At 44.4% G+C, this 24568-nt stretch overlaps 1 protein-coding gene across 1 annotated transcript in view; it reads right to left on the bottom strand.

Annotated features, from left to right (window-relative positions):
- The window catches only part of COL22A1 (collagen type XXII alpha 1 chain), a 332005-nt gene that overhangs the window by 20112 nt on the left and 287325 nt on the right, over positions 1-24568 (bottom strand). The window contains exons 50-56 of the mRNA XM_008983195.5: positions 20194-20247; positions 16584-16637; positions 12292-12345; positions 9781-9825; positions 8896-8949; positions 6812-6865; positions 1089-1142 (exon numbers count right to left, since the gene is read on the bottom strand). Of these exons, the coding sequence (XP_008981443.1) occupies positions 1089-1142; positions 6812-6865; positions 8896-8949; positions 9781-9825; positions 12292-12345; positions 16584-16637; positions 20194-20247 (369 nt within the window). The remainder of the gene's footprint in view (positions 1-1088; positions 1143-6811; positions 6866-8895; positions 8950-9780; positions 9826-12291; positions 12346-16583; positions 16638-20193; positions 20248-24568) is intronic.

The following is a 24568-nucleotide window of genomic DNA, read 5'->3' as shown; positions in this document are numbered from 1 at the left end:
ATCCTGCATTTGCTATCAGCTGACCAGGACTCTGCTGATTGGTACACACCCTCTTTCCACTACCTGCCAACTGAGCCCTCTCTCTGCTACCTGCCTGTTGACCCTTTTGTCTCCCACACCTGTCCTCACCTCCATCTCCATGCTGCACACTTTCCTTCATTCGAGGTGGTGAGGGTTGCTCAGCCTGACCCTGTCCTCCCATTCTCTGGAAATATCAAACTTTTGTTCCACAACCTCATTGCACATTTTTAAAAAAAAATGTTGCCGATTCACTCTAGTGACTGTTTCTTTTGCTGTGCAGAAGCTGTGGAGTTTGATTAGGTCCCATTTGTCTATTTTGGCTTTTGTTGCCAATGCTTTTGGTGTTTTGTTCATGAAGTCCTTGCCTACTCCTATGTCCTGGATAGTTTTGCCTAGATTTCCTTCCAGGGTTTTTATCGTGCCAGGTCTTATGTTTAAGTCTTTAATCCATCTGGAGTTAATTTTAGTGTAAGGTGTCAGGAAGGGGTCCAGTTTCTTCTTTCTGCACATGGCTAGCCAGTTTTCCCAACACCATTTGTTAAACAGGGAATCCTTTCCCCATTGCTGGTTTTTGTCAGGTTTATCAAAGATTATATAGTTGTAGATATGTTGTGTTGCCTCCGGTGTCTCTGTTTTGTTCCATTGGTCTATATCTCTGTTTTGGTACCAGTACCATGCTGTTTTGATTACTGTAGCCAAGGGGAGAAGCAAAGCAAAGCACACTGCCATGTGCATACCTATGCAACTGTCTTGCATGCTCTGCTCATGTACCCCAAAACCTAAAATCCAATAAAAAATTAAAAAAAAATGTTTAATAGTTTTGGGTGCCTATGGTTGTAGACCATAGATACCTATGTTTATAGTCAACAAAGAGCCAAGAGCATGATCACATGTATTTTAAATATTAAAAAAGGGCCCCATGGAGCCTCTTGCCTCCAACGTATTTCTGCCACTCAAACCCATATGTCCCCACCAATGGGATAGAGGCTAGACAATCTGTAATGTGAGCCACAAGCCCTTTCAAAGCTCACCCCAATGCCACCACATAGCAGCCAAAGAGTACTCACGGGGGTTCCTGGAGGGCCAGGCTCTCCTGGAGATCCTGGTGATCCATTCTTACCCTGGGAAAGAAATAGAGATAATCATTCTGCCAAGACACCAAAGAGCAGGGCAGTGGAACAAAGAGATAGACTGATGTACTAGACTTGTTTTTACACAGAATCTGTTACTTTCACCACTGTGGCTCTCAGTCAACCACTTCCTTATTCAGAGGATGTTTCTCAGCTTCTAAAAGGAACTTGTAATATTTATTTCATAATGCTGTTGTGAAATTAAATGAGTCTGTGGGCATGAAAAAGTTTAGCCTGGTGAATGGTGCCCACAGCTGAGGCACAGTAAATGATTATGACCAGATTCATTCATTCATTCATCTATTCATCCTTCCATTCAGTTGCTGTGTTAAGGAATAAACAAGCCGTCTAACAACCCAGCCTACACACAATTGCTCACACCGCCACAGTGCTGGTCTCAACTCAGGGAGCACGTCACACACTTCTCTCCTTGTCCTCCCCCACTAAGGAGATCACTATGCTCCCATTTAAAAGATGTAGATACAGAGAAGGAAAATGGCTTGTGCAGCATCATGTGGCTACAAAATGGAAGGTCCATTTGCTCCAGATTCCAGGACTGAAGCTTGCAAGTCTAGTTTATCCAACTTCACAGAGATACATTGTGCACATAGTTTTGGTGAATACATTTAACCAATAAGATCCAGTAGAGTAAAAAATCAAGACAGCTCAAGAGTGTTCCTGGCTACTCCCTTTTGAGGATCAGACATGTTTCTATTAAGCCAAAAATTCACAGCTTCAATTCCCAGGCTGTGTTGGTCTCTTCCTCTGCCCACCACATTCCCCACTTAGGTCAGATCCCTGCTGTTTGCTGTGTCTTTACCTGGCCCTCTTCCCTACCATGAGTAACCTAAAGGCAGGGTCTATGCCTCGTCATTCTTTCTATATCCAGCCGAGGAGGAGAGGGCCTCCTTTTATGCCTCCAACGCAGTGCCAGACACACAGGAGGCTCACTGCTGAATAATGAACCAAGGACATCCTAGAGAACCAGTCTCCATTGATCCTGTAACCAAAACGTGTTAATGTCCTATAATGTGTGAAGCATGTATTCACAAATACGTTGGATTCATGGAAGCATATTCCAGTATAAAGTAGTTTGCATGCATTAACTCACTTACTGCTCACATCAGGCACAAACCATCATCACCTTTTTACAAATGGGGGAACTGAGGCTCAGAAATGCTGAGCCACCTGCCTGCGAGGCAAGGGGAGAAGCTGAGACCTGAACGTCGGCAGCACTGATTCCATCTCATACTGCTCTGCTCCTCCTTAAGCACATGCCTTATGGGTCAGTGATTCTAAATACAGCTTCTACCTTGTGCCTCCAAACACATGCATGGCCCTGGCCTCATGTCACTGGATCCTGCCAGGAATCATGCAGCACAGACGTCTTTATGCCCATATCCCAGATGCCCCATCATGGACCTGCCAGAGATCACTGAGCTAGTAACGTCTAAAATCAGAGCAGCCAGCTGGATTTGTGGACTGCTTACCCGTACTCGGCCCTTCCGTGAACGCTGCATAACGCTTCTCCCTGCACCTTCCTCCGCCCACCAACCCATCTGTGTCCCTCTAAAAATATGTACTTTGCCTTATCCCTATGGAAATTCTATCTCTCTTCCTTTTCCCTCTAATCTTCCCTTTGCAGGGAGGATAAGGGCCAAGACACAGTAGCATAGGATGCCAACACAGGCCACGTGCACAGAGGGCAGGTGGTTCAGGGATGCTGCCTGTGCTCTGTGCACTTGAGGACTATTGGGGCTGGGACCTGGTTTCCTCCTGGGCTACAGAGCCACTTCTGTGTCCTGCCCTCCCTCACCAAGCCCCTTTGGTCTCTGCTTCCCAGGAATGGAAACCACAACTCCCCTTTTCAACATTTTTTTTTGTCTTTTTTTTTTTTCTTTTTGTGGAGAATAGGGTCTCCCTATATTGCCCAGGCAGGTCTCAAACTCCTGGGCTCAAGCTATCCTCCTGCCTCTGCCTCCTTAAGAGCTGGGATTACAGGCATCAACCACTATGCCCAGCCCCTTTTTAACTCTTTTGAGCTCCAAACTCCTATTCCAAGACTGCTCCTTCTAGGATGATCTTTCTGACGAGGACATCTAGCACACACCAGCCAGGGTGGGTGTTGGAGCTGCAGACTCTTAAATGAGGTGCTGGAGTCCAAATCCTGGCTGTGCCACTGACTTGCAGTGTGACCTTGGGCAAGTTACGAGACTTTTCTATACATCCATTTCTCATCTGTGAATGGGGACAGCAACTGTACCTGCCTCACAGGGTTTGGACAGAACTCAATAAGTGAATCATGTAAGTTCCTCATGCAGTTCCCAGCTCTGAACCCAGCTCCACTGGTGCTTGTTGGAGGCTGGTGGCTGTAAGGTGGTTGCCATATGGGCTATTTTTACCCTTGGGTGGTTGTAGATTTTAGAGAAAGTAAAATGTAAGTTTTCAGGCCACACATACATTCACAATCACCACAACTATTGACGGAGGCACTCTGTACATATTCAGTGTCTAGTTCAAAGTTGTGTGACTTCGTGGTGCTTGCTAGCACCCTTCTCCTCACTCGGAAAAGTGCAGAAGTTTCAGTGGAGTAAAAATGATGTTGTCAGAGAAAGGACTTGGAATTCTTCTGTGTTTAAAACAATAAATACTTGGCAAACTTCAGTAGCTCATTTTTGATATGAAATTCCTTATGATCTACCTGAGAATTGATGGGGCAAGCTAGAACCACACAGCAGCCTTTGGGGGCCTTGGAATTTTGGGGCCGCCCCCACCTAGCATGTGGTATGTGGAGCCCTTCATAACCTCACCAGGCCAGCTGCCTTATTCCACCTCACACATCTGTTCTGAGTACTCACTGCTCTCCAAATGTCACTTCCTGGCCAAGCATGGTGGCTTACATCTGTAATTTCAGCACTTTGGGAGGCTGAGATGGGATGATTGCCTGAGCCAGGAGTTTGAGACCAACTTGGATAACATAGCAAGACCTCATACCTACAAAAAAAAAAGTTTAATTAGCTGGGAATGGTGGTATGTACCTGTGGTCCCAACTACTTGGGAGGCTGAGACAGGAGAACTGCTTGAACCCAGGAGGCTGAGGCTGCAGTTAGCCGTGATCATGCCACTGCAGTCCAGCCTGGGCAACACAGCAAGATCCTGTCTCCATAAAAGAAGTCACTTCCCTTTCCCTCTTCTGTGCCTTTGCATGGTTTGCACTTATGAAGAATTTGATTGCTGCCCTATGCCAAGAGGCCAGGGAGAGAAGCAAAGCTAAGGCCCCTCTTGCCTCCAGGAATGGAGAGGGCCTGGCCTGGGGCACATTTCAAGGGCTTGGCACTATACTGTCACTTCACTGAATTACCTTGCTGGGTTCTTACAGTCTCCTAGCTCCATTCAAATTGCCTCCATTTTACAGATGCAAAAACTGAGTCCTGGGAGAAGTGAAGAAACTCACCTAGTCCATGTGATGAATACAGAAGAGGCAGAAATCAAGCCCTGATGGCTGAACTCCAGAGTGGGATGCAAAAGCCCAGTGAGGGGGCCAGGGGGATCTGGTCAGAACCACTGGACTCCTGGGGGGGCTCTGGAGCAGAGCTTCTCAAATTTTTGTCCTTATCATTCCTTCCCCAGTTGCCTTTTTAGATATTTTTCTTAATATCTTCATATGAAATTTTAATATCATAGCTAAGCTATACACCTATTTATGTACTATATACATATCTGCATTTGACACACACCATCATAGTCTTTGACACCTCAAGAATGAACGTTTTCCCCGTGGGCTTATCACCCCATTGAGAGCTCACACCCGGGGAGGCTGGGCTTCAGCTCATTTGGGTCATTGTGGCCTCATCAGGGGAGAATGTGGCTCTACCTGGTAAGTTCTGAGAAGATGGGACATCCGAGCTCATAGGACCTGCCACACACGCCATCTCTAGGGTCTCAAAGACGAAGCCCACACATATCCACAGTAGGGTGGAGAACACAGGATTGGCATCAGAAAGTCTTGGTTTTAAACTGAGCTAAAGCCAATATTCATCATTCACTTGTTTCCTTCATGACTCATTCAAAAAATAAACAACATGCAAGTTACACAAAATAAGCCAGTTGCAAAAAATAAAGTGTTGTGTATGAAATCTGTATTCTATATGCTCGTAGGGGTATTGAAAATGTTTTAGAAGATACACAAAATGCTTCTAACAATGGCTTCCCTTGGAGTGTGGGACTGGGGTGGGGTGAAGAGGGAATTTTCTTGTTACTTTGTAACATTCAATTCTGTCTGGTTGCCTCTACAATTAGCATGAATTATATCGACAATAATGTCTATGTAGACAGAGATGTCAAAGCCGGCTTTCTGAGATGGCCCCTGGGCTTAAGTCAATAATGCACAACACTGAGCACCTAAATATCCGTTTTTGACCTTCTTCTTCATGCTCTCTCAGGCTCGTAGATAAGAGAAGAATTTGCCTCTGTGCACAAACAGGCAGAGACAGCATCCAAATATTTATCAATCAGATGGAATACTATGGGGTTCAATCATGTTCCCCCAAATTTTTAAGTTGAAGTCCTAATGTTCAGCTCCTCTGAATGTGACCTCATTGGGAAATTGGGTCATTGCAAATGTAACTAGTTAATATAAGGTCATATTGAATGGGGTGGGCCCTTTACCCAATAAGCTTTCCTTATAAGAAGGGAACCATTGGGCCAGGCGCAGTGGCTCACGCCTATAATCCCAGCACTCTGGGAGGCCAAAGCGGGCAGATCACTTGAGGACAGGAATTCAAAACCAGCCTGGCCAAGATGGCAAAACCCCAACTCTACTAAAAATACAAAAAAAAAAAAAAAAATTAGCCAGGCGTGGTGGTGGGTGCCTATAATCCCAGCTACTCAGGAGGCTGAGGCAGGAGAATCACTTTAGCTGGGAGGCGGAGGATGCAATGAGCTGAGATCACAACCACTGTTATCCCACCTGGGTGAAGTAGCAAGACTCCACCTCAAAAATAAGTGGGGGGATCTTTGGAGATAGGCACAAGCAGGGAGAACCCAAGGTGAAGATGAAGGCAAAGGCCAGGGTGGTGCTCTTCACAAGCTGAGGAATGCCCTAGAGAGTCAGCAAAGCCCCAGAAGCTGGGGAGACACCTGGAACAAATTCTGTCTCAGGCTCAGAAGGAACCAACCCCATTGATCTGAGTGTCAGGCTTCTGGCCCCCATAACCATGAGGCAACACACTTCCGCTGTGTACCACACTTTCTCTGTGTACCACATTTCCGCTGTGTACCACACTTCCACTGTGTACCATGTTCCATTCATGGTGCTTGGTTACAGCAGCCCCAGGAAACTAACCCCAAGCAAGCACCAACCCCTAGTGTGGCCCAGAGCTAGAGCAGACCCTCAGGGCCAGGTCCTATAAGGTTCCAGTGGTGCCCAGTGGCACCTTTGTAATTTTTATATTGTGTGGAGGAGATGGTCCCAGACAAGAATCTGAGCATTGGGGGAGGTGACTAGGGGGACTTATGGGGGCAGCTATTTACCAACTGCTAAATCATATTGCAATTGTTTAACAATATATACAGTGGCACCAGAGGGAACTAACTAAATGTCACTGTGGTAACAGACCCTACAGTAACATGAAGCACATTCATTGCAAAGCAAAACTCACCGGTGGGCCCCTCAGTCCTTGGGGACCCTGTGGCCCAGCGGGTCCAGTGTCACCCTGGAAGAAAGAGAGAGAGGTGGTATCATTACCAAGTCGCTGTGTGAAGATGATGGCATCATAACTTCAAATGTTAACCAAAGCTCTCTGAGTTACCCAGAGGAACCAACAAACTGTTCAGCATGTTTCATCATCAATTTTCCATTATTCCAGATATAGACAAACTCCCTTCCTGTGCATGAGTAAATGAATGCAAGCTCGCATTTGTGCGTCCATCTATTCAGTCACTTCTTAGACATCCTCCATCTGTTGTCAGGGATTTTAGGTGGCTCCATCCTGAACTAAGAGAAGTATCAGAGGAAATAATCTCTCTTGAAGTTCTTTTCCTGATTCACTAGATGGTGACCTGGAACCATTCATGTCTAAGCCACCAGGGTAAAAAAATCAATGCCACCACACTTTACCAAGCAGTGTGATTCACCACCACCTTGCAGGGTCTTCCAAGCAGCGCCATGACAGGGGCATAATCCTAACCATGTGATGGATAAAAAATCAGAAACTTGGACATGCTCCTACACAAAGTAGACTGCAAAACACTCTAGAAAATTGATTTTTAAAATAAAGGTTAAGGAGTTAAGATGGAGGGAAGGAAGCAGAGCCCATCACCTGGCATCCCAGGGTCCCATCCCAGCTCTACCCCAGTGTACTGGGTGAGCTGATATTCCTGCCTGGATGGCACCCTGCATCACCCTTTCTACGAATCAAAGTGCAGGGGGAGGGGGTGAACTGTATCAGGATTCTCAAAGGGCCCCTTTTGGGTGGGGTTGAGGGGGGCTCTACTTTTAGCTGTATGTGTAGGGCTCCATACACTATACTGATCTTGTAAAACAGATTCCACAGCTAAGAAAGCACCTGACCTAGATCAGATTTCTCCTAAGCATCCTTTCTGGCTCCATCATTCCTGGCAGCAGATCAGATGCAGGGGTTATGTGCTCTGGTGTGTCAAGAACCAATGGGGAAGAGTCCACTTTGTCACTGTTTAAAGGCAGGTCCTGAAGGACACACGCGGTGGGCATGAGATCACTTTGCACCTCAGTACCTGGTTCCCCTACCTCTGACAAAATGGCCAATTCCATGAGACCACTCTGCATCCCACATGTCCAACCACCCTTCAGGATGCCACTTGCAGATGGCTGGTCCTGGGGAACATGGAACTGGCCGATTCTGGGCTCCAGGCAAGCTATTCCTGTCTCTGACTCTCTGAGTGATCATAAGTCAGTCCCTTAATCTCTCTGGATCTCAAATATTTCATTTGTACACCTGAGTTCAAAGGCTTCCTTGTAATCCCAGCTCACACCTGTAATCCCAGTACTTTGTGAGGCCAAGGCAGGTGGCTCACCTTAGGTCAGGCGTTCAAGACCAGCCTGACCAACAAGGTGAAACCCCATCTCTACTAAAAATATAAAGATTACCCAGGTGCCCACCACCACACCTGGGTAATCTTTATATTTTTATAGTAGTCCCAGCTACTCAGGAGGCTGAGACAGGAGAATTGCTTGAACCCAGGAGGTGGAGGTTGCAGTGAGCCTAGATGTGGCCACTGCACTCCAGCCTGGACAGCAAGTGAGACTCCATCTCAAATAACAAACAAAATAAATTTTCTTGTTCTGTCTAGATCCCAACACCAAATAGACACGAGAGCCATTCAAGTGGTGTACAATTAACACAGCACATGATGCTGGCGGCAAGGGGCGTGGCTGGTTTGAGCACTGCAGAGCCCGAGAGATGAAGAAATAATCCAGGAGAAACTGAAATGCCTCTCAGGTTCATTTAAGGCCAGACCCAACAGGCCTCTCATTTGCACTAATGGACAAATCACAACTGATCCAGAAAAGCTTCCTTATCAAACATAAAGCCCAGGTACCCACCCACTAGGCTGGAGCCTCCAATCTCATCCTTGCCAACCAATCCTGTGACATCATCTGTGCCCCTTAGCAGTGCTGCCACCAACCATTGTGGGGCAGTTTCTGTGTGTCACTTCCTTGATACCCCACCCCCAGCCCAGCCAGACCCTACAGGACCCCACTTACGTCTTTTCCTGGTAACCCTTCCTGGCCAGGAGGCCCCATGGCACCAGGCTCTCCCTAGGAAGAAAAGGTCCTGCTATTAGGAAAGGATTTGCGCCAGCCACTGGCTGCCTCAACCACAGGGGCAACTGAGGAACTGGGAGAGGTGGAGACCCAGGGACCTGTCAACTTCTATATGCAGAGCCCTGGCCCTGAGTTGAGATCTGTGGCACATCCAAGGCCAGCTGTGAGCACCTGGAGCCACACTGTGCCTCTCTGTGCAGCTCAGGCAGAACAGCAGCTAATGGCACTGGCATATACACTTGAATGCTGCCTCCTTATCTGCTCATCCATGTGACCCTCTCTACACCTGTGCTTGCTCCTCAGTATCTAGATCATGCACAGGATATAACCAGCTGACCCCTAATGTCACTTCCATTCTGGGCAATCTGAGGAGGCAGAAGAGTTAAAGGTTAAGAAAATAGTCTCTGGAGTTTTCACATCTGGGGTAAAAGTGATGCTTTCCATATAGAAGCTCTAGGACCTTGGGAAATCACCCATGCCCTCTGGGCCTCAGTTTCCTCCTCTGCAAAATGAACCTAATACCATCAACTCCCTCATAGGGCTCAGGGCTGATGTGCATGACACACCTGAGTCCAGACCGATTTGGTAAAACTAGTGGGCAATGGCAATGCCTGGCCCCCAGAAAAACCACCTGAGAGAATTAGGCCAAGGGGTGGGGGAGGGATCTTCCAAAGTGCCCCTGTGCTGGCATACTCCAGGCTGCTGTACTCCATTTCCTCTCTTGTGTAAGGCACTGCCATGGCCTGCAGGCTGCAGGAAACTTCTGTCTGGGAGGTGTAAGCTCTGACCACCTGGGGAGACCTCCAAAGTGAAGCGCCCACTTACCCGGGGACCAGGTGTACCAGAATCACCTGTGTGTCCCTTGAAGCCCTAGAAAGAAGAGAATGGAGTTATCCCATGACAGAGCAGGCTCTTGGGCAGAAGTAGGCAGGCATGCCTCCCCGCCTGCTGTAACTTACGCTGCCTCCACTCAATCTCCACCATCAGCAGGACGCTGAGCCCTACTTGGTGCCACGCTCGGTGCCAGGGGCTTGACGGCGGGACACCAAGAGCCCTTCCTCCCAGCCCCCTCTGTGCTGTGGGCAGGACTGCCAGGGCTCATCCCACTAATGCTTTAGAGTGTTGGGGCATTGCCCTAGGTGTCTCCTGAACTCCTGTTCCTCCCAATTGTTCCAGGCTCACAGCGCAGGGCTTGGCCTGGCCCTCTCTGCACAGCTCCTGAGTCAGTTGCAGGGAACATCGCCTTCACCCAAAGTTAGGTACTGTGGCCCCTTTCTTGTTCCTGTGGCCACTGCTGATCCTACCAACACCTCTGAGTAGGATCAGCTCTGGGAGCTACATTCCAGGCCATAGTGGTTAGGTCTCCTCGTCCAGAGTTGCAGCTTGGAGACGTATTACTGGAAGCACCACTACAGAGCTCCTGGCACTGTGAGTGAAGATTAAACCATTAGCAGAGCTGAGGCCATCATTTCTAATCTCCAGACCAATCTGACTGTGTGAAAATCCCCAATGGATGGATATAAAGCTAAAGCTCAAGGGTAACAAAAGTGTCCATCTGGCATGGCTCTGCAGGATTAATCTATGGAAAGAGTGCCATACACTCTTAGTTTCATGGAACTGGGCTGACTCTGGAGTTAGGTCTGGGATGGGGCCATGCCTCTCACTTTGTGGCCGTGGGATCTTGGGAGCTCTACTTCTCTTCCCTGGGACTCAGTTTCCATAGCCGTAAAATTAGGATAGAACCTACTTCTGCAGAGTTGCCGTCAGGACTGAATAAGAACTGCACAGTGCTCTCCAGTTGCTCAGATCCAGTTACATTTCCCTGGAGAGGGCTGGGAATTTCTTGGGGCTCAGCATGTTCCTCAAGGACCCCAGAATTCCAAATTCAGCCAGCCCAGAGGAAGAGACTGATGTGCTCTCCTCCCATCTAATCACAAAAGCACCAACTGACAGAGCCACACTCAATGCATCAGGCACTCTGCTGTGAATGTTGTATGTCCTACCTTCTCCCTTAGTACTTACCACCACCCTGCAAGAAGCTATTATGACTGCCATTTCATAGAATAAGAAACAGAGGTTCAGAAAGGTCCTCATTGTGCCCAAGGTCACAAAGTCAATAAATGGCAAAGTAAAGGCTGAATCCAGGTCTTCCTATCTGAAAACCCACTCTGTTCTACAAAGCTTTGTCCTGGCTTATTCTGTGTCAGCCAGAGGAGCTTGGTCTTCTTTTCCCTGCCTGGCTTTCAAACCTCAGTTCTTTCATTACAACTCCCAGTTGAGAGATGGATGGGTCTTGCCCCAACGCAGGTCTCACGGGTTTCCTGGCTGAAAAGGAGCCACTGTCACTCCAATAAGCCAGGAACCACCTTTAATAAGTTGGTCACTTGTTCGGTGTTGCAATGGCCACAAGAGGTAACAGTCCTCATTCTTGGGTGTTTTCTGGTGCAATCATGTGAAAAAGAAGGGGATTTAGGAAAACAGAAAACTTAGTTTTGTATTTGATTTCCTTCTTATTGAATACTAGCCAGAAAGTTGATTTAAAAAAAAAAAAACACATTAAGAAAATAGGACTGAAATGTTGATCTGCTAGATAAAAATCCATATAATTTTAGGATGATCATTTAAAATCATATTTTTTTCTAAAGGCAATTTAAGAAATTGTGAGAACAATTCTGAAATGATGAGGAGGTAAAACCTTTAGCAATAAAACCCAATAACGCTAAAACACGTGGAGTTCATTTTCATAGGTAACGTTTGTGTCTGTTTATATGTATAATAGCTAGATAGCTAGATATAGATGCACATATATAGATGTTAGAACTCATATATAGAAAAAAAGGACTAGAAAAAATACACCAAATATTAACAGCTTTTCTTCTGTGTTGTAGAATTAGAAGTAACTTAATTTTCTTCCCTGTATCATTTTTTTCTTCTTATTACCATCGTCATCATCATAATTAATACCATTAGAGAATGGGAATGAGTTACTTTTATAATTGGAGAAAGACTTCAGCTATGGAAAGTGTTGAAAACTAAAATTAAGATTCATTTTTAGGCTCTATTATCCAGAGAAACCCCATTGAAATTATAATAAATCGGATGAGAACAAAGAAAACTTTTAGCAACAACAAGGTAATGACTTCAATTGTGAAAATAAATTTCACAGCTATGGAGCGTGACAAAGCTGAATTGACTGCAGGGAAGCACGGCCGCCTGGAGGAAAAGGACTTCTGGGACTGCATGGTCAGCCAGTCCGGGCTAGCCCTGCCACAGTGGTGAGAGCCATGTGGCCGGTGGGCTTGATTCTACTGTTCCCAACACACACTGCACACTTACAGGTGGGCCTCGGGCACCCTCTGGTCCTGGTAGACCTGGCTCTCCTGCTTTGCCCTAAGCATAAAAAAGAAGAGTTTGAGGACAACATTGTAAGACAAGAGTCTTCCTATCGCTGGCTGTCTACGTTTCTTACAGTTCTATTCCCGCAAGCTAGCCTCTGTCCCCTCTGTCCGCCCTTTCCCCTGGTGTCTCGATCCATCTTTATCCACACAAATCTCCACCATGTATCCAGGCCTATTATATTTCTGGATTTCCTGGGATGTTGCTGGTTACACAGGCCTCATCTCCAAATTAATTATGCCTAGTACCCCTTTTACTATCAGAGGCATCTTGGTGTGCAGGAGAAATTATATGCCATCTTAGTTATAGATGACTTTATGCCCAATTGCAAACAACATGTGAAGGCAGCTATTAACACTTGCACTTTACCAATGGTGACGCTGAGGTTCAGAGAAGTTATATTTTTATCAAGGTAACAATTAGCAGAGCCAGGCTGAATTCCAGCTGAGTGCCACACCCAAGTGGATGCTCTTTCCAGGCCAGCCGCAGTACCTACCAGCAGGGTGACCTGCAACCTACACAGCCTTTTCTTCACCCCATTATCTTAAAAGAGCTTGTCAGGACACTCCTGCTATTTAAAATTCTTTTTTAATGCCCACAGCTTGGCATTGCCCTGCACAGAAGCAAACCAGGAACAGAAGACAATAAGAGGCTTAGCAACTCAGGTCCATACAAATTGAAGGTGGGGTCAGGGGAAGGGTGAGGGGAGGTGGGGCAGAGGAAAGAAAGTGAAAGGCTAAGTTTGATGGATGGTCAGAAGAGGCAGCATGCTGGGCCTGGAGGGCATGCCTATTCCCAAACATTCTGTCCACCTCATGTTCATAGGTTATAAACTTTGAGAATCATATGCAGCCCATTAGGAGAGAGCAAGGAGAGAAAGGAACATCCTTGGATTTAGAGAGAAAAGAAAAAAACTATAGAAAGAAGAATGGGGCCTAAAGCCTGTCTGTTTCCTAGTTTAGCTGTGTGATCTTAAGGTGTCACTTCCTTTCTCTGGATCTCTGGACTTGTAAATTTGGGACAGTCCTCCCTTGCAGGTCTTATAGAGGTTGTACATAGCCTGGCTCCTGCCCCAGAGTCAACTGTGATGGCCATCGCTGACCCAAGGCACCAGCAGAAAAACTGAACAACCAGTAGCTACTGAAAGATTTCACTATGATGTCACTGAAGCCTGACTCTAGTCAACCCTCAAGTAAAACACTGAGGCACAGAGAGGCTCAGCCATCCACTCCAGGTCATACAGCTGGGGTTCTAATCCAGGCATTTTGGTTCCAGAGTCTGCACTTCATCCTACACTGTAATTAATGCTCAAATATCTCTTAATAAAAATTAAGCAAAAGGCAACTCAAAAGGCTGTCTATACATCCATCTATCTGTATATCTATCCATCTATCCATTCACCCTCCCTTCCCTCCCTTCCCTCCATCTATCCATTCACCCTCCCTCCCTCCCTTCCTTCTCTCCTTTCCCTCCCTCCCTCCCCCCTCTCTCCTTCCCCCCTCCTTCCCCCCTCCCTCCCTCCCTCCCTCCCTCCTTCCCTATCTTTCTGGTCTGTCTATCCATTTGTGCTCCTCCCATATACACACTTTGAAGGGGCAAGTCAACTTGAAGAGGGGCCACCTAGCACCTGTAGCAGATGCTGCCATTCTCCAACCACATCTCCTGGGCTCACCCAGGGGGGTGCCTGCCTCCTTGTGGAGCAGTTCCTGCACAGGTTCAAGGGCAGACACAGAATGAAAGATATTCCCTGATCCTAGGTGGTGCTTGATTTTGAGGTGTGGAAGGCCCAAGTGCAGGGGAGTCAACGCCTCCAGGAACAATCAGAAGATCCCTAGTGAGGCTGGGCCCCAGCCTGGAGTCACCAGTTGCTAGCCTGCCTTTCCTTCTTTCCCTGTTCCATTCCCTTCCTCCCTCCCTCAGTGGTTCATGGGATCACCTCCTAAATACTCTACCTGCATCAAAATAGGCATTGAGTAAACAGACTGAATGAAGACCAGTGTCCTCAGTTATTCTGAACTGTAACAGCCTCTCGGCATAATACACATCCTGCAGGAAGGTCAATATGCTGCTCTGCAGCAGTGAACTCCGGAGTCAGCCTCCAGGAGTGTGAGTTCTGAATGCTGCATTTACCAGCTCTATGACCTTTATCAAGCTATCATCCTCTTTATGTCTTCATTTCCTCATCTGGGAGCAATAATGGTACCCACAGACCATAAGGTTCTTCTGGGGAAGACAGTGGGAAAGTGTAATGAAGTGCTCGGTACCCCGGCCCTAGGCGCACACACAGTCACTGTCAGCCACACTGTGATATGTGTGCTTCTCTCTATTCTCACCACATTTTTGCCCAGGCTGAATACCATTTGCCCACCATGGGCAGCTCTGCTGGGTGTCAGTCTACAGTGGCTCATCGAGACTTTTCAACTTGCTCAGCTGCTAAAAGCTCTTTCTTTTCCTCTCAGCAATGAATTTTGGTTTCAGCATCAGGCAAACAATGTAAAATGATAAAGAAGGTGCTTCCAGCAAGTTGCATAAGATTCAGAATGAGTCATAATAGTTTATGACCAAACAAATTAAATGGAACATAAGCCTCACTGTAGAAACTTTTATGTAATTCCACTTAGTGGCTCTAAAGGCTCTGCAGTTCTAAACTCACCAGGAGCTAAAACCAGGGCAGTTGGGAAAAGTAATTTACTAAAATAATTAATAGTTAGATAAACTTGATGCATTTAACAATTTTTTTACATCATATGATTCCCCAGAGACTCTGACAAGTTGGTGTATTATTCTCATCCTATTTGAAAAGAAACTGAAGCTTAGAGATGCTTTCTGACTCACTCAGATTACAAAACCTGGTAAGGAGTGGGGCTGGAATCTGTAGCCAGTTTGTTATTGCTATTGTTATTACAGTTGTAATTTTGGCATAAAATATTTTTATTTAATCACTATTCTGAAATTTAATTTTGTCAATAAGTAATGCATACTCATGGCTCCAAAAATTAAGAAGATAATAGTAAAATAAAATACTATGGAATATAAAGTTGTCTTCCTACTGCTGTGTCCCCTTATCTGGCAATCATCCTCCCATGGAGAGAAAGTACTTTTATGAGTGTTTTATAAAGTCTCCAGAGTTCCTTTAGAAAAGCACTAGAAAAAAAGAGGCCCATAACTGTTTTCATGTAAAACACACCAGACTATACACATTGTTTTATTCTTTGCTTTTCTACTTCATAATCTATCTAGGAGCAGTCCTGCATCAGTGTCTAGAGAACACCCTCATTCCTTCTGACAGTTATTGGTATTCTATGGAGTGGACAGCTCGTTATTTAACTAGTCTCATACTAGTGGGCATTTGGAGAACCCAGGTCTCTAAACCACCGATGCTGCCCTTCATCTTCCCCTTGGTGTAGTGTCTGTGAAAGGGCTTTGGGAAGACTTAAGAGCTGCTAAAAAACTGATGAATCATCATCATGATGAATCTCTGATCCACAGGCAAGAAGGATTGACCAAGCTCAGTAAGCACAGCTTTGAAGTCACAGATACGGGTCTTTGGAAATCCCTGCACATTCCCAACTAACAGCTACTGGGGCCACAGAGATATCCTCATGAGCACTTGCTCCATCTCACTGTGTATCTCTGGACAGCTGTCATTAACCAAAACCAAAATCAAAACAAGAAAACTCTATGTCAGAGTTACGAGAGAGAGAGAGAGAGAGAGAGAGAGAGAGAGAGAGAGAGAGAGAGAGAGAGAGAGAGAGAGAGAAAGAGACAGAGAGAGAGAGAGCGCGAGCGCAATTCCATAATGTCTGGAGCTAGCAGGTGCCACTCAGATTTTCCTGGGTATCCTGGGCTCTCGAGATATCAGATTTCTCCTCCTGCCTTTGCTTATCTATTTCAGCTTTATCTATCATATCAGTAGGACTGAGGCTGCATGGGACAGTAAAGGAAAATGTGGAGCAGAGACAGGAGGCCTGGGCTCGGGTTCTGATTCTGTCACCAGTCCATCCTGTGACTTTGGAGCCATGATTTTACCTGTCAGAGGCCCAGCTTTCTTCTGCTTTAAAATGGAGACAGCAGTGTTTACTGCGTAGGGTTGCTGGGGTACATAAATGAAATAATGCCTAGAAAATGCCTATATTTGAGTCTGGTTCATAGTAGCCCCTCACACAAAGTAGTTGTTATTGACATGCAATGGATTTGGCCTGTGATAAAATAGGAAGTTTAGAGTCCTTTACCGGTTCCCCAGGGGGACCTGGCTTTCCATCTCTGCCTTCTTTGCCTTCTTCCCCCTGCAAGAGAAACTCAAATTAGTTATCAGGTCAAAGAAGATTCGAGGAGGTGGAAAGACGAATGCAATTTTAGCATGTCTTTCTGCTCAGCTTCCAGCCATTGCATTCACAGTTGGCAGCTAAGGGGACATCTTAACAGACAGAATTGCTCTGATTTTCTGGTTTCTTTCTCAACACCAAGATTGTGGCTGTGGATCTCTGACTCACAGTATCTGGCACAAAGTGGGAAAGCAATACATTTTTGCAATAGCATTTTTACTATTGCTATTGACCTAAAGAAGCCTCTCCTGGGCATTTTCTTCTTCTTTTTAATTTTACTTTCAGTTCTGGGGTACATGTGCAGATCTTGCAGGACTGCTAGATAGGTATACACACGCCATGGTGGTTTGCTGCCTCCATCCCCCGTCACCTACATTAGGTATTTCTCCTAATGTTATCCCTCCCTAATCTCTATTTCTAGATCTTTGAGGAATTGCCACACTGTCTTCCACAATGGCTGAACTAATTTACACTCACACCAACAGTATAAAAGCATTCCTATTTCTCCACTTCCTCTCCAACATCTCCAGATTTTTTAAAGATCACCATTCTAACTGGCGTGAGATGGTATCTCAGTGTGGTTTCGATTTGCATTTCTCTAATGACCAGTGATCATGAGCATTTTCTCATGTCTGTTGGCCGCATAAATGTCTTCTTTTGAAAGTGTTCATATCTGTTGCCCACTTTTTTATGCAGGTGTTTGTTTATTGTATATTTGTTTTAGTTCTTTGTAGATTCTGGATATTAGCCCTTTGTCAGATGGATAGCTTGCAAAAAATTTTTTCCCATTCTGTTGGTTTCCAGTTCACTGTAATGATTGTTTCTTTTGCTAGGCAGAAGCTCTTAAGGTTAATTGGATTCCACTTGTCTATTTGGCTTTTGTTGCCATTGCTTTTGGTGTTTTAGTCATGAAGTCCTTCACAGAACTGGAAAAAAACACCTTAAACTTCATGAGGAACCAAAAATGATCCCACACAGCCAAGACAATCCTAAAAAACAGAACAAATCTAGAGGCTTCACACTACCTGACTTCAAACTATACTACAAAACTACAGTAATCAAAACAGCATGGTACTGGTGCCAAAACAGAGAAATAGACCAATGGAATAGAACAAAGACCTCACATCTTTTGATGCCACACATCTACAACCATCTGATCTTTGACAAACCAGACAAAAACAAGTGGTGGGGAAAGGATTTCCTGTTTAATAAATGGTGTTGGGAAAACTGTCTAGCCATGTGCAGAAAGCTGAAACTGGACCCCTTCCTTACACCTTATACAAAATTAACTCCAGATGCATTAAAGATTTAAACATAAGACCTAACACCATAAAAACCCTAGAAGAAAACCTAGGCAATACCATTCAGGACATAGGCATAGGCAAGGTCTCCTGGGCATTTTCATGAAGTTGAGTTTAGAACATGAGGACCTGGTATCTGGGCCTCCTGCGTGAGCACCGTGATGGGTGAGGGGGGAATGTGGATGCTGACAATGATGAGGAGCACATTCAATAATGTGCATGAAGGTATTCAGCATGGTTCACCACTGTGAGCACAGGAGGGGCCCAGCAAATGACAGCAAGGAGCATGTTTGGGCCACCAAAAGGCTATAAGCATTGTTCATTTCTTTCCTTGAAGGAAAAACAGGGTGATAAAGAAACAGAGAAGAAGGCTGGGGCTGTTCACAAGGTACCAGGGAAGTAACAGGGCCCAGTCCTTGGCTTATGCCTAAGGACAACAGTGAGCAGAGGGAAGTAACAGGATCAGATTTTCATTGGAAGGAAAGAAGGGAGGAGGGAGGGAGGAAAAAAGGTGGAAGGGAGAAATGGATATTATTAAGAAAGTAGCATAATCATATGTAAGGTTGTTCCCCTCTTCTCCAGTACTCTAGAACTTTGATAAGGGGTTAACACAAAATCCAAATTAGGATTTTTCTCTCCTTGGCTTTACCATTGATGAAATTAAATTAATACATATTTCCTAGTGCTGTGGCATCCTGGTCTCCAGGGTTGCAGTTCATGCCAACATCCTAGCATGTCACTTCAGATCTGTGTGCCCAGAAGAGGTTACTTAACCTTCAGGCTACAGAGTTACAGACAGGACTGTCAGTGATGCCCAGGAAATGCCTTCTTGATCAATGGCAGTATATACCAGATACTGTAGGAGAATGAGCTCTAACAAGTGATTCATTTATTCACATGTTTCTTTAAGCAGTGTTTGCTGTGTACTCACTATGTGTGGAGACTCAAGGCTAAACAAAAACAGAGGTAGTTCCAGCTCACACAGAACCTATAGCACAGAATATAGCCCCGTGATTAATTACCAGGCATGCTTCAATGGTACGTCCTCAGATCTAACAAACAGAGGTGTTTGTTGAATGACTAAGTCAATCAGACCAACGAATAATGGAGAACCAATCAATCCATTACACCAACAGAAATGTGATCACCAGATGAGATAAGCACTCAGCAGAAAAGGAAGAGAGAATCTCTCCTAGCCTGCAGGGGAGAGGCGCAGAGAAGGAAGTGATAGCTGGAATGAGATGGGGAAGATTAAAGGCATCTATAGTGAAAGAAGGAAAGAGGCCTCCCAGTATCCTGGAAGGAGTGTGGAGGGTGGCAGGAGAGAATTCAGTGCATTTTGGGACCCAAAAAATATCTAGTGTGGCTGGAACAAAAGAGGGCACAGTGGAGAGCAGGGTTGGGGGACTGTAGACAGTAAGTGCTATAGCAGCAGGCAGAGGCCAGACCAAGAGCCACAGAAGAATTCACTCTCAATGCAGAAGGCAGTGCATTGCCTTTCTGGAGGAATTTATTACAAATGCCTTGAACAGCTCAACTCTAATGATAAGGATATTCAACTGAGAAGTTAGGACAACATCCGTGGAAAGTAATTCTGCAGTATGTATCAAGAATCTTAGATGTTTCTCCACTCAGGCAAGCAAATCACATTTTGGAGTCTCATCATTAAGAAATTTTTAAATGCTGTGCATACAAAATTGTCCACTGCAGTTGCTTTTTAAAATAATTGTAAGGTTTATGAGGCAACTGAGAAATGATCATATATATTGTGGTGCATCCACTGTATATATCACATGTAAAGTTTATGAAAATTTAACACTAGTATGAGAAAATGGAAAATGTTTACATTATCACAAATAGTTAATTATCACAGTTATGTATATGTGTGTGTTGATTGTTTTAACAATATAAAAATATATATATGTACATATACATATATATATAGAGAAAGAGAGAAAAAATACTATTTAAACAAATAAGAAACAACCAATATTTACCTAAAAGAAGAACAAGATTAAGACTGAGTCTACCAAAATTTTAGTCAGCTTTAACTGATAAACAAGTTAGTGATTACTTTATTTCTAGTTTTCTACAACACTCAAAATTCCACTAGTGGCCTGGCCTTATTTTGACAGTGGAATATATTTTTGCTTGCTTGTTTTTATAAAGAGAAACTAGGTTGTCTCTGTTTGTGTGTTTTTATAAAAGCCACTTACTGGGATTCCAGGTAATCCAGATGGGCCTTGGGGGCCAGGAGGGCCTTCTTTCCCCTAAAAGATCCAAGACAAAAACAGCATGAAACCTTTACTGGCTTTTCTGTGAAGTTAATGACTTCACACAGAGCTGCATTCATGGGTTGGGGGAGTGAGTGATTGCTTAGAAGCAAGGGGTGCTTCTGTATCAGCCTCATGGCCTTCTGAGCTGTGTTTCCTCCAAGGCAGTGAAGTTCCCTGGGGCTGAACATAATCACCCCTGTTGATACACACACTAGGACTCATTCTGACCATATTATTAATACATAGGCTCAGGGAAAACTGGCTATTGGAATGCCAATGGGAAGAAGCTATTGGGGTTTCAGAATCCACAAGACCTGAGTCCAGATCCAGCTCTGTATTTGTCCCCAGACTTCCAGAAATTCAAGTTCTCTACCCATACAGCACAGACCTCAGCACCTGGAGGTGTGGTGCGTACAGGACTGTACACAGTGGGAACTGACTAGGGGCATGCATAACAGATGGTTTATTATTTTCATCATTTTTTTCCAGTGTCTTCTACAGGTTTTACCGATAATTGCTCTACTATCTCTTTCCTTGTATTTGAAAACTGTTTTACCAGATTTCACTAATTAATATTTTATTTCCCATTTGGTTCATCAAAGACTGACATAAGTATCAATCAGGGCTTATAAATTAGCATTATCTAATCAGTACCCTAATTCCCATTATAGTGAGTATTATTATATCACCCTGTGTCTCTACCATGAGTAGATCTGACAACTTTATAATTTCCTACTAGTGTTTACTGGGAGATAAGACACAGATGCCAAGTTTTACATTCTAATTCACAGGACACACAAAACAAGGTATTCTTAAACTTTAGGCCAATGCACAATAATAAGCATGATATAACAAAATGTTCACCCCTCCCCACATCACAACACCTACAAGCACATCAGAAAATTAAGTGGAGATTTTTGGTCAACCCATGACGAAGATGGAGATATTATTAGAGATTTTTAAGTATTGATAATGGAGCTTCCCGAGTTCCCTCCTGGATGCCTATTGTTTCAAATACCCTAGTGTGGAAACACCAATGATCTAGGACTGGGGTCAGCAAAGTCCAGCCCACTGCTAAACTTGTTAAATAAAGTTTTATCAGAACACAGTCACACCCATTGGTGCACATGTTGTCTATGGCTGATTTTGCATTAAAATATTTGCTAATTGGTTCTTTATGGAAAAAGTTTGCCAAGTACTATATTAGACCATTCTTTTTAAACTCAGGTGAGGGAGACATGGTCCCATAGTAAGAATGTGGCAGATCTAGGAAAGAACTCTGCCTCTGACTCACTGTTAAGTCTTCTTGGCATCACTAGACTTTTATTTATTTAGAAAGCAATTCCATTGGCAGAGAGGCTGAAAATTACAACATGGTAGACCCTTAAACAACCTCCACTGACCAACCTCATTATAAACCAGCCTCTCCATGCTCTCCAAAAACCCATACCTAGTCACAGCACTGCAGCACACGCTTGCCTGCAGTCCACTCTTGCTTTCCTGTTCCACTCACTTTTCTGTGAGGTGAAGGCTTGCAAGGAGTCAGTGTGCTTCTTCCCAAGCCTGTTTGCATCAGTTATTTGCAATGGAAATTATACAATTTAATTGTTGATTAAATAATCCAGTATAATTTGGGTGGGAAAAGAAGAATAAAGTTTTTATGCAAGTTATGGTAGGATTTTGAAAGCACTGGCCAAAAGTGAGTCATTCACCACTCATTATCTTAATTGATATAGCTATAAAAGGTTAGGAAAGCTACAAAAGATTAGGAAAAAAAAATCCTAACAATCTAGAACTCGACATTCATATTGTCACACATATGTTGTTATATTCTCAAACCAATTTTCAACAAGTTACAAAAAGTAATCAGTGGATGCACTTTTTACATGACTGATGACAAAAGACTCCATTCATTACCAAAAATCAAAGTAAAGGCCTTTATCCTATGTTAAAAAGACTGCCAAAAGGTTTGTCTTTTAATTCAAAATATAACAGAACTAAGGTTTCTATGTATGTATCTTTTTATTATAATTATGCCCCATTTAACTTTCAAAAATTACTTCTGGGACTGGGTGCAGTGGCTCATGCCTGTAATCCTGGCACTTTGGGAGACTGAGGCAGTAGAATCACAAGGTCAAGAGATTGAGACCATCCTGGCTAACATGGTGAAACCCCGTCTCTACTAAAAATACAAAAAAAAAAAAATAGCTGGTGGAGTGGCACACACCTGTAGTCCCAGGTCCTCAAGAGGCTGAGGCAGGAGAATCGCTTGAACCCATGAGTCAGAGGTTGCAGTGAGCTGAGAGTGAGCCACTGCACTCCAGCCTGGTAATAGAGCAAGACTTCATCTCAAAAAAAAAAATTACTTTTATTGGCTGGGTGTGGTGGCTCATGCCTGTTAATCCCAGCACTTTGGGAGGTGGAGGCAGTTGGATCACTTAAGGTCTAAGACCAGCCTGGCCAACATGGTGAAATCCCATCTCTACTAAAAACACAAAAATTAGTTGGAAATCACTTGAACCCAGGAGACAGAGGTTGCAGTGAGCAGAGATCATGTCCCTGCACTCCAACCTGGACAACAAGAGTGAGACTCTGTCTCAAAAGAAAAAGAAAAAAATTACTTCCATTTCATAACCACCAGTACTCTCTAGGCAAAGAAAACTTCCGCTATATTCTCGTTTGATGGTTAAGGCAAATTTCAGCACCATGGACAGCTTCGAGTGATACCATTACTTAAGGAGTGGTCCCGTGACAGAATCAAAGTCTTATTTAATATAGTTTAATTCCTAGGAACGTAATAGTTTTATGTCCTGGATCCACATCTTATTCTCTTCAGACAAACAATCCATTTGTTTTTATCAGGGAAATCATTTGCATATGGAGTCACACTTTTGTCACCCAGGCTGGAGTGCAGTGGCATGATCTCACCTCCCTGCAGTCTCTGCCTCTCAGGTTCAAGTGATTCTCCTGCTTCAGCTTCCCGAGTAGCTGGGAATTAGGCACGTGCCACCACGCCCAGCTAAGATTTGTAGTTTTAGTAGAGAGGGAGTTTCATCATGTTGCCTAGGCTGATCTGAAACTCCTGAACTCAGGTGATCTGCCCACCTTGGCCTCCCAAAGTACTGGAATTACAGGCATGAGCAACTGTTCCAGACCCAGTATGTTTTATATTTTATTCATCCTGGGACTTCTAGATGGGTGGCTTCAAAAGGATTGACCAGATGAGGATCCTAAACAGAGCCATGGGGCTGTGATTTTTCAGTTTCAACATCTCTCTGGCTGCCTGGACCACACACGTGGTGGGTCAGTGTGGAATAGCAGAAGGAGAACTAACCTGAGAAATCTTAAATTGACTTAACTTCCAACTTGTACACTAATTTCCTGTATGACTTTGACCAAGTGACATAACCCCATGGGATGCTGACCTCTTCCTTTGACATGAAGAAAGTCTTACTAAGTAATAATGCCCTTTGCACAGAACTCCAGAGATAACAGGGTAGGGCTGGCCTGCTTGCTAGCTGGCCTTGAAATATAATGGTGACATTCCTGTGGCCTAGAGATTACACCTGGCTCTTACATTCTTTCCCTCACAGTGTGACCCTGAACTGGCCATTTCACTTCTCCAACTCCCAACTCTCCTTATTTGTAAAATGGGGATAATGATTCATGGCCTTTATAACATATAGGGCTAAAGGGGGAAGAAATGTCAGATGAGATAAGGAATATTTATGTACCATATATTCATTTACATCCCATGTATGTATTGGCTACTAACATAATACCTACTAAACTGTGGTTCACCCTTTATGCCATTGAAACCAAGAGTGGTTCCGGCAGCTTCATGAAATAAAATCTGGATTTTGAGTTAAAATCTTTGGGTTTAAATGCCAATTCCACTAGTTGTGGTTTGGGATCCTAGACTAGTGACTTATTTTTAATTCCACTCTCTTCTTTTGAACAGTTAGGATAACAATGGTGGCCTCTTGCCTGACATTCACCTGGTAGATACCACAGTCCTAGGTGAGTTAGCTCTCAGCCTTTCCACTTCCCTGCACCTGCTCAAAATAGAAACCACACTGACAAGAAATTGAGATATGGGGCCTAAATCTAGGACCTATTCGTATTGACGGTTATAAACTAAATTCTGGAATCACAGATCTTCTTATCATTTCAACCAAACTTTAACTTTAGTAGCAAAATAACCAGGGCTCCTACAGAAAGCAAACCCTCCTGCAGTTTCACCACAAAACTTGTAGTGAACAGAATCTCAAAACTATGTGAGCCACAGGAGACATACAGGACCAGAGCAGGATTG

This window comes from Callithrix jacchus, chromosome 16 (genome assembly GCF_049354715.1).
Source record: "Callithrix jacchus isolate 240 chromosome 16, calJac240_pri, whole genome shotgun sequence".
In the NCBI taxonomy this organism is placed as follows: Eukaryota; Metazoa; Chordata; class Mammalia; order Primates; family Cebidae; genus Callithrix; species Callithrix jacchus.
The sequence above is the reverse complement of the archived record's forward strand: the minus strand, read 5'-3'. Positions and strand labels throughout refer to the sequence as shown.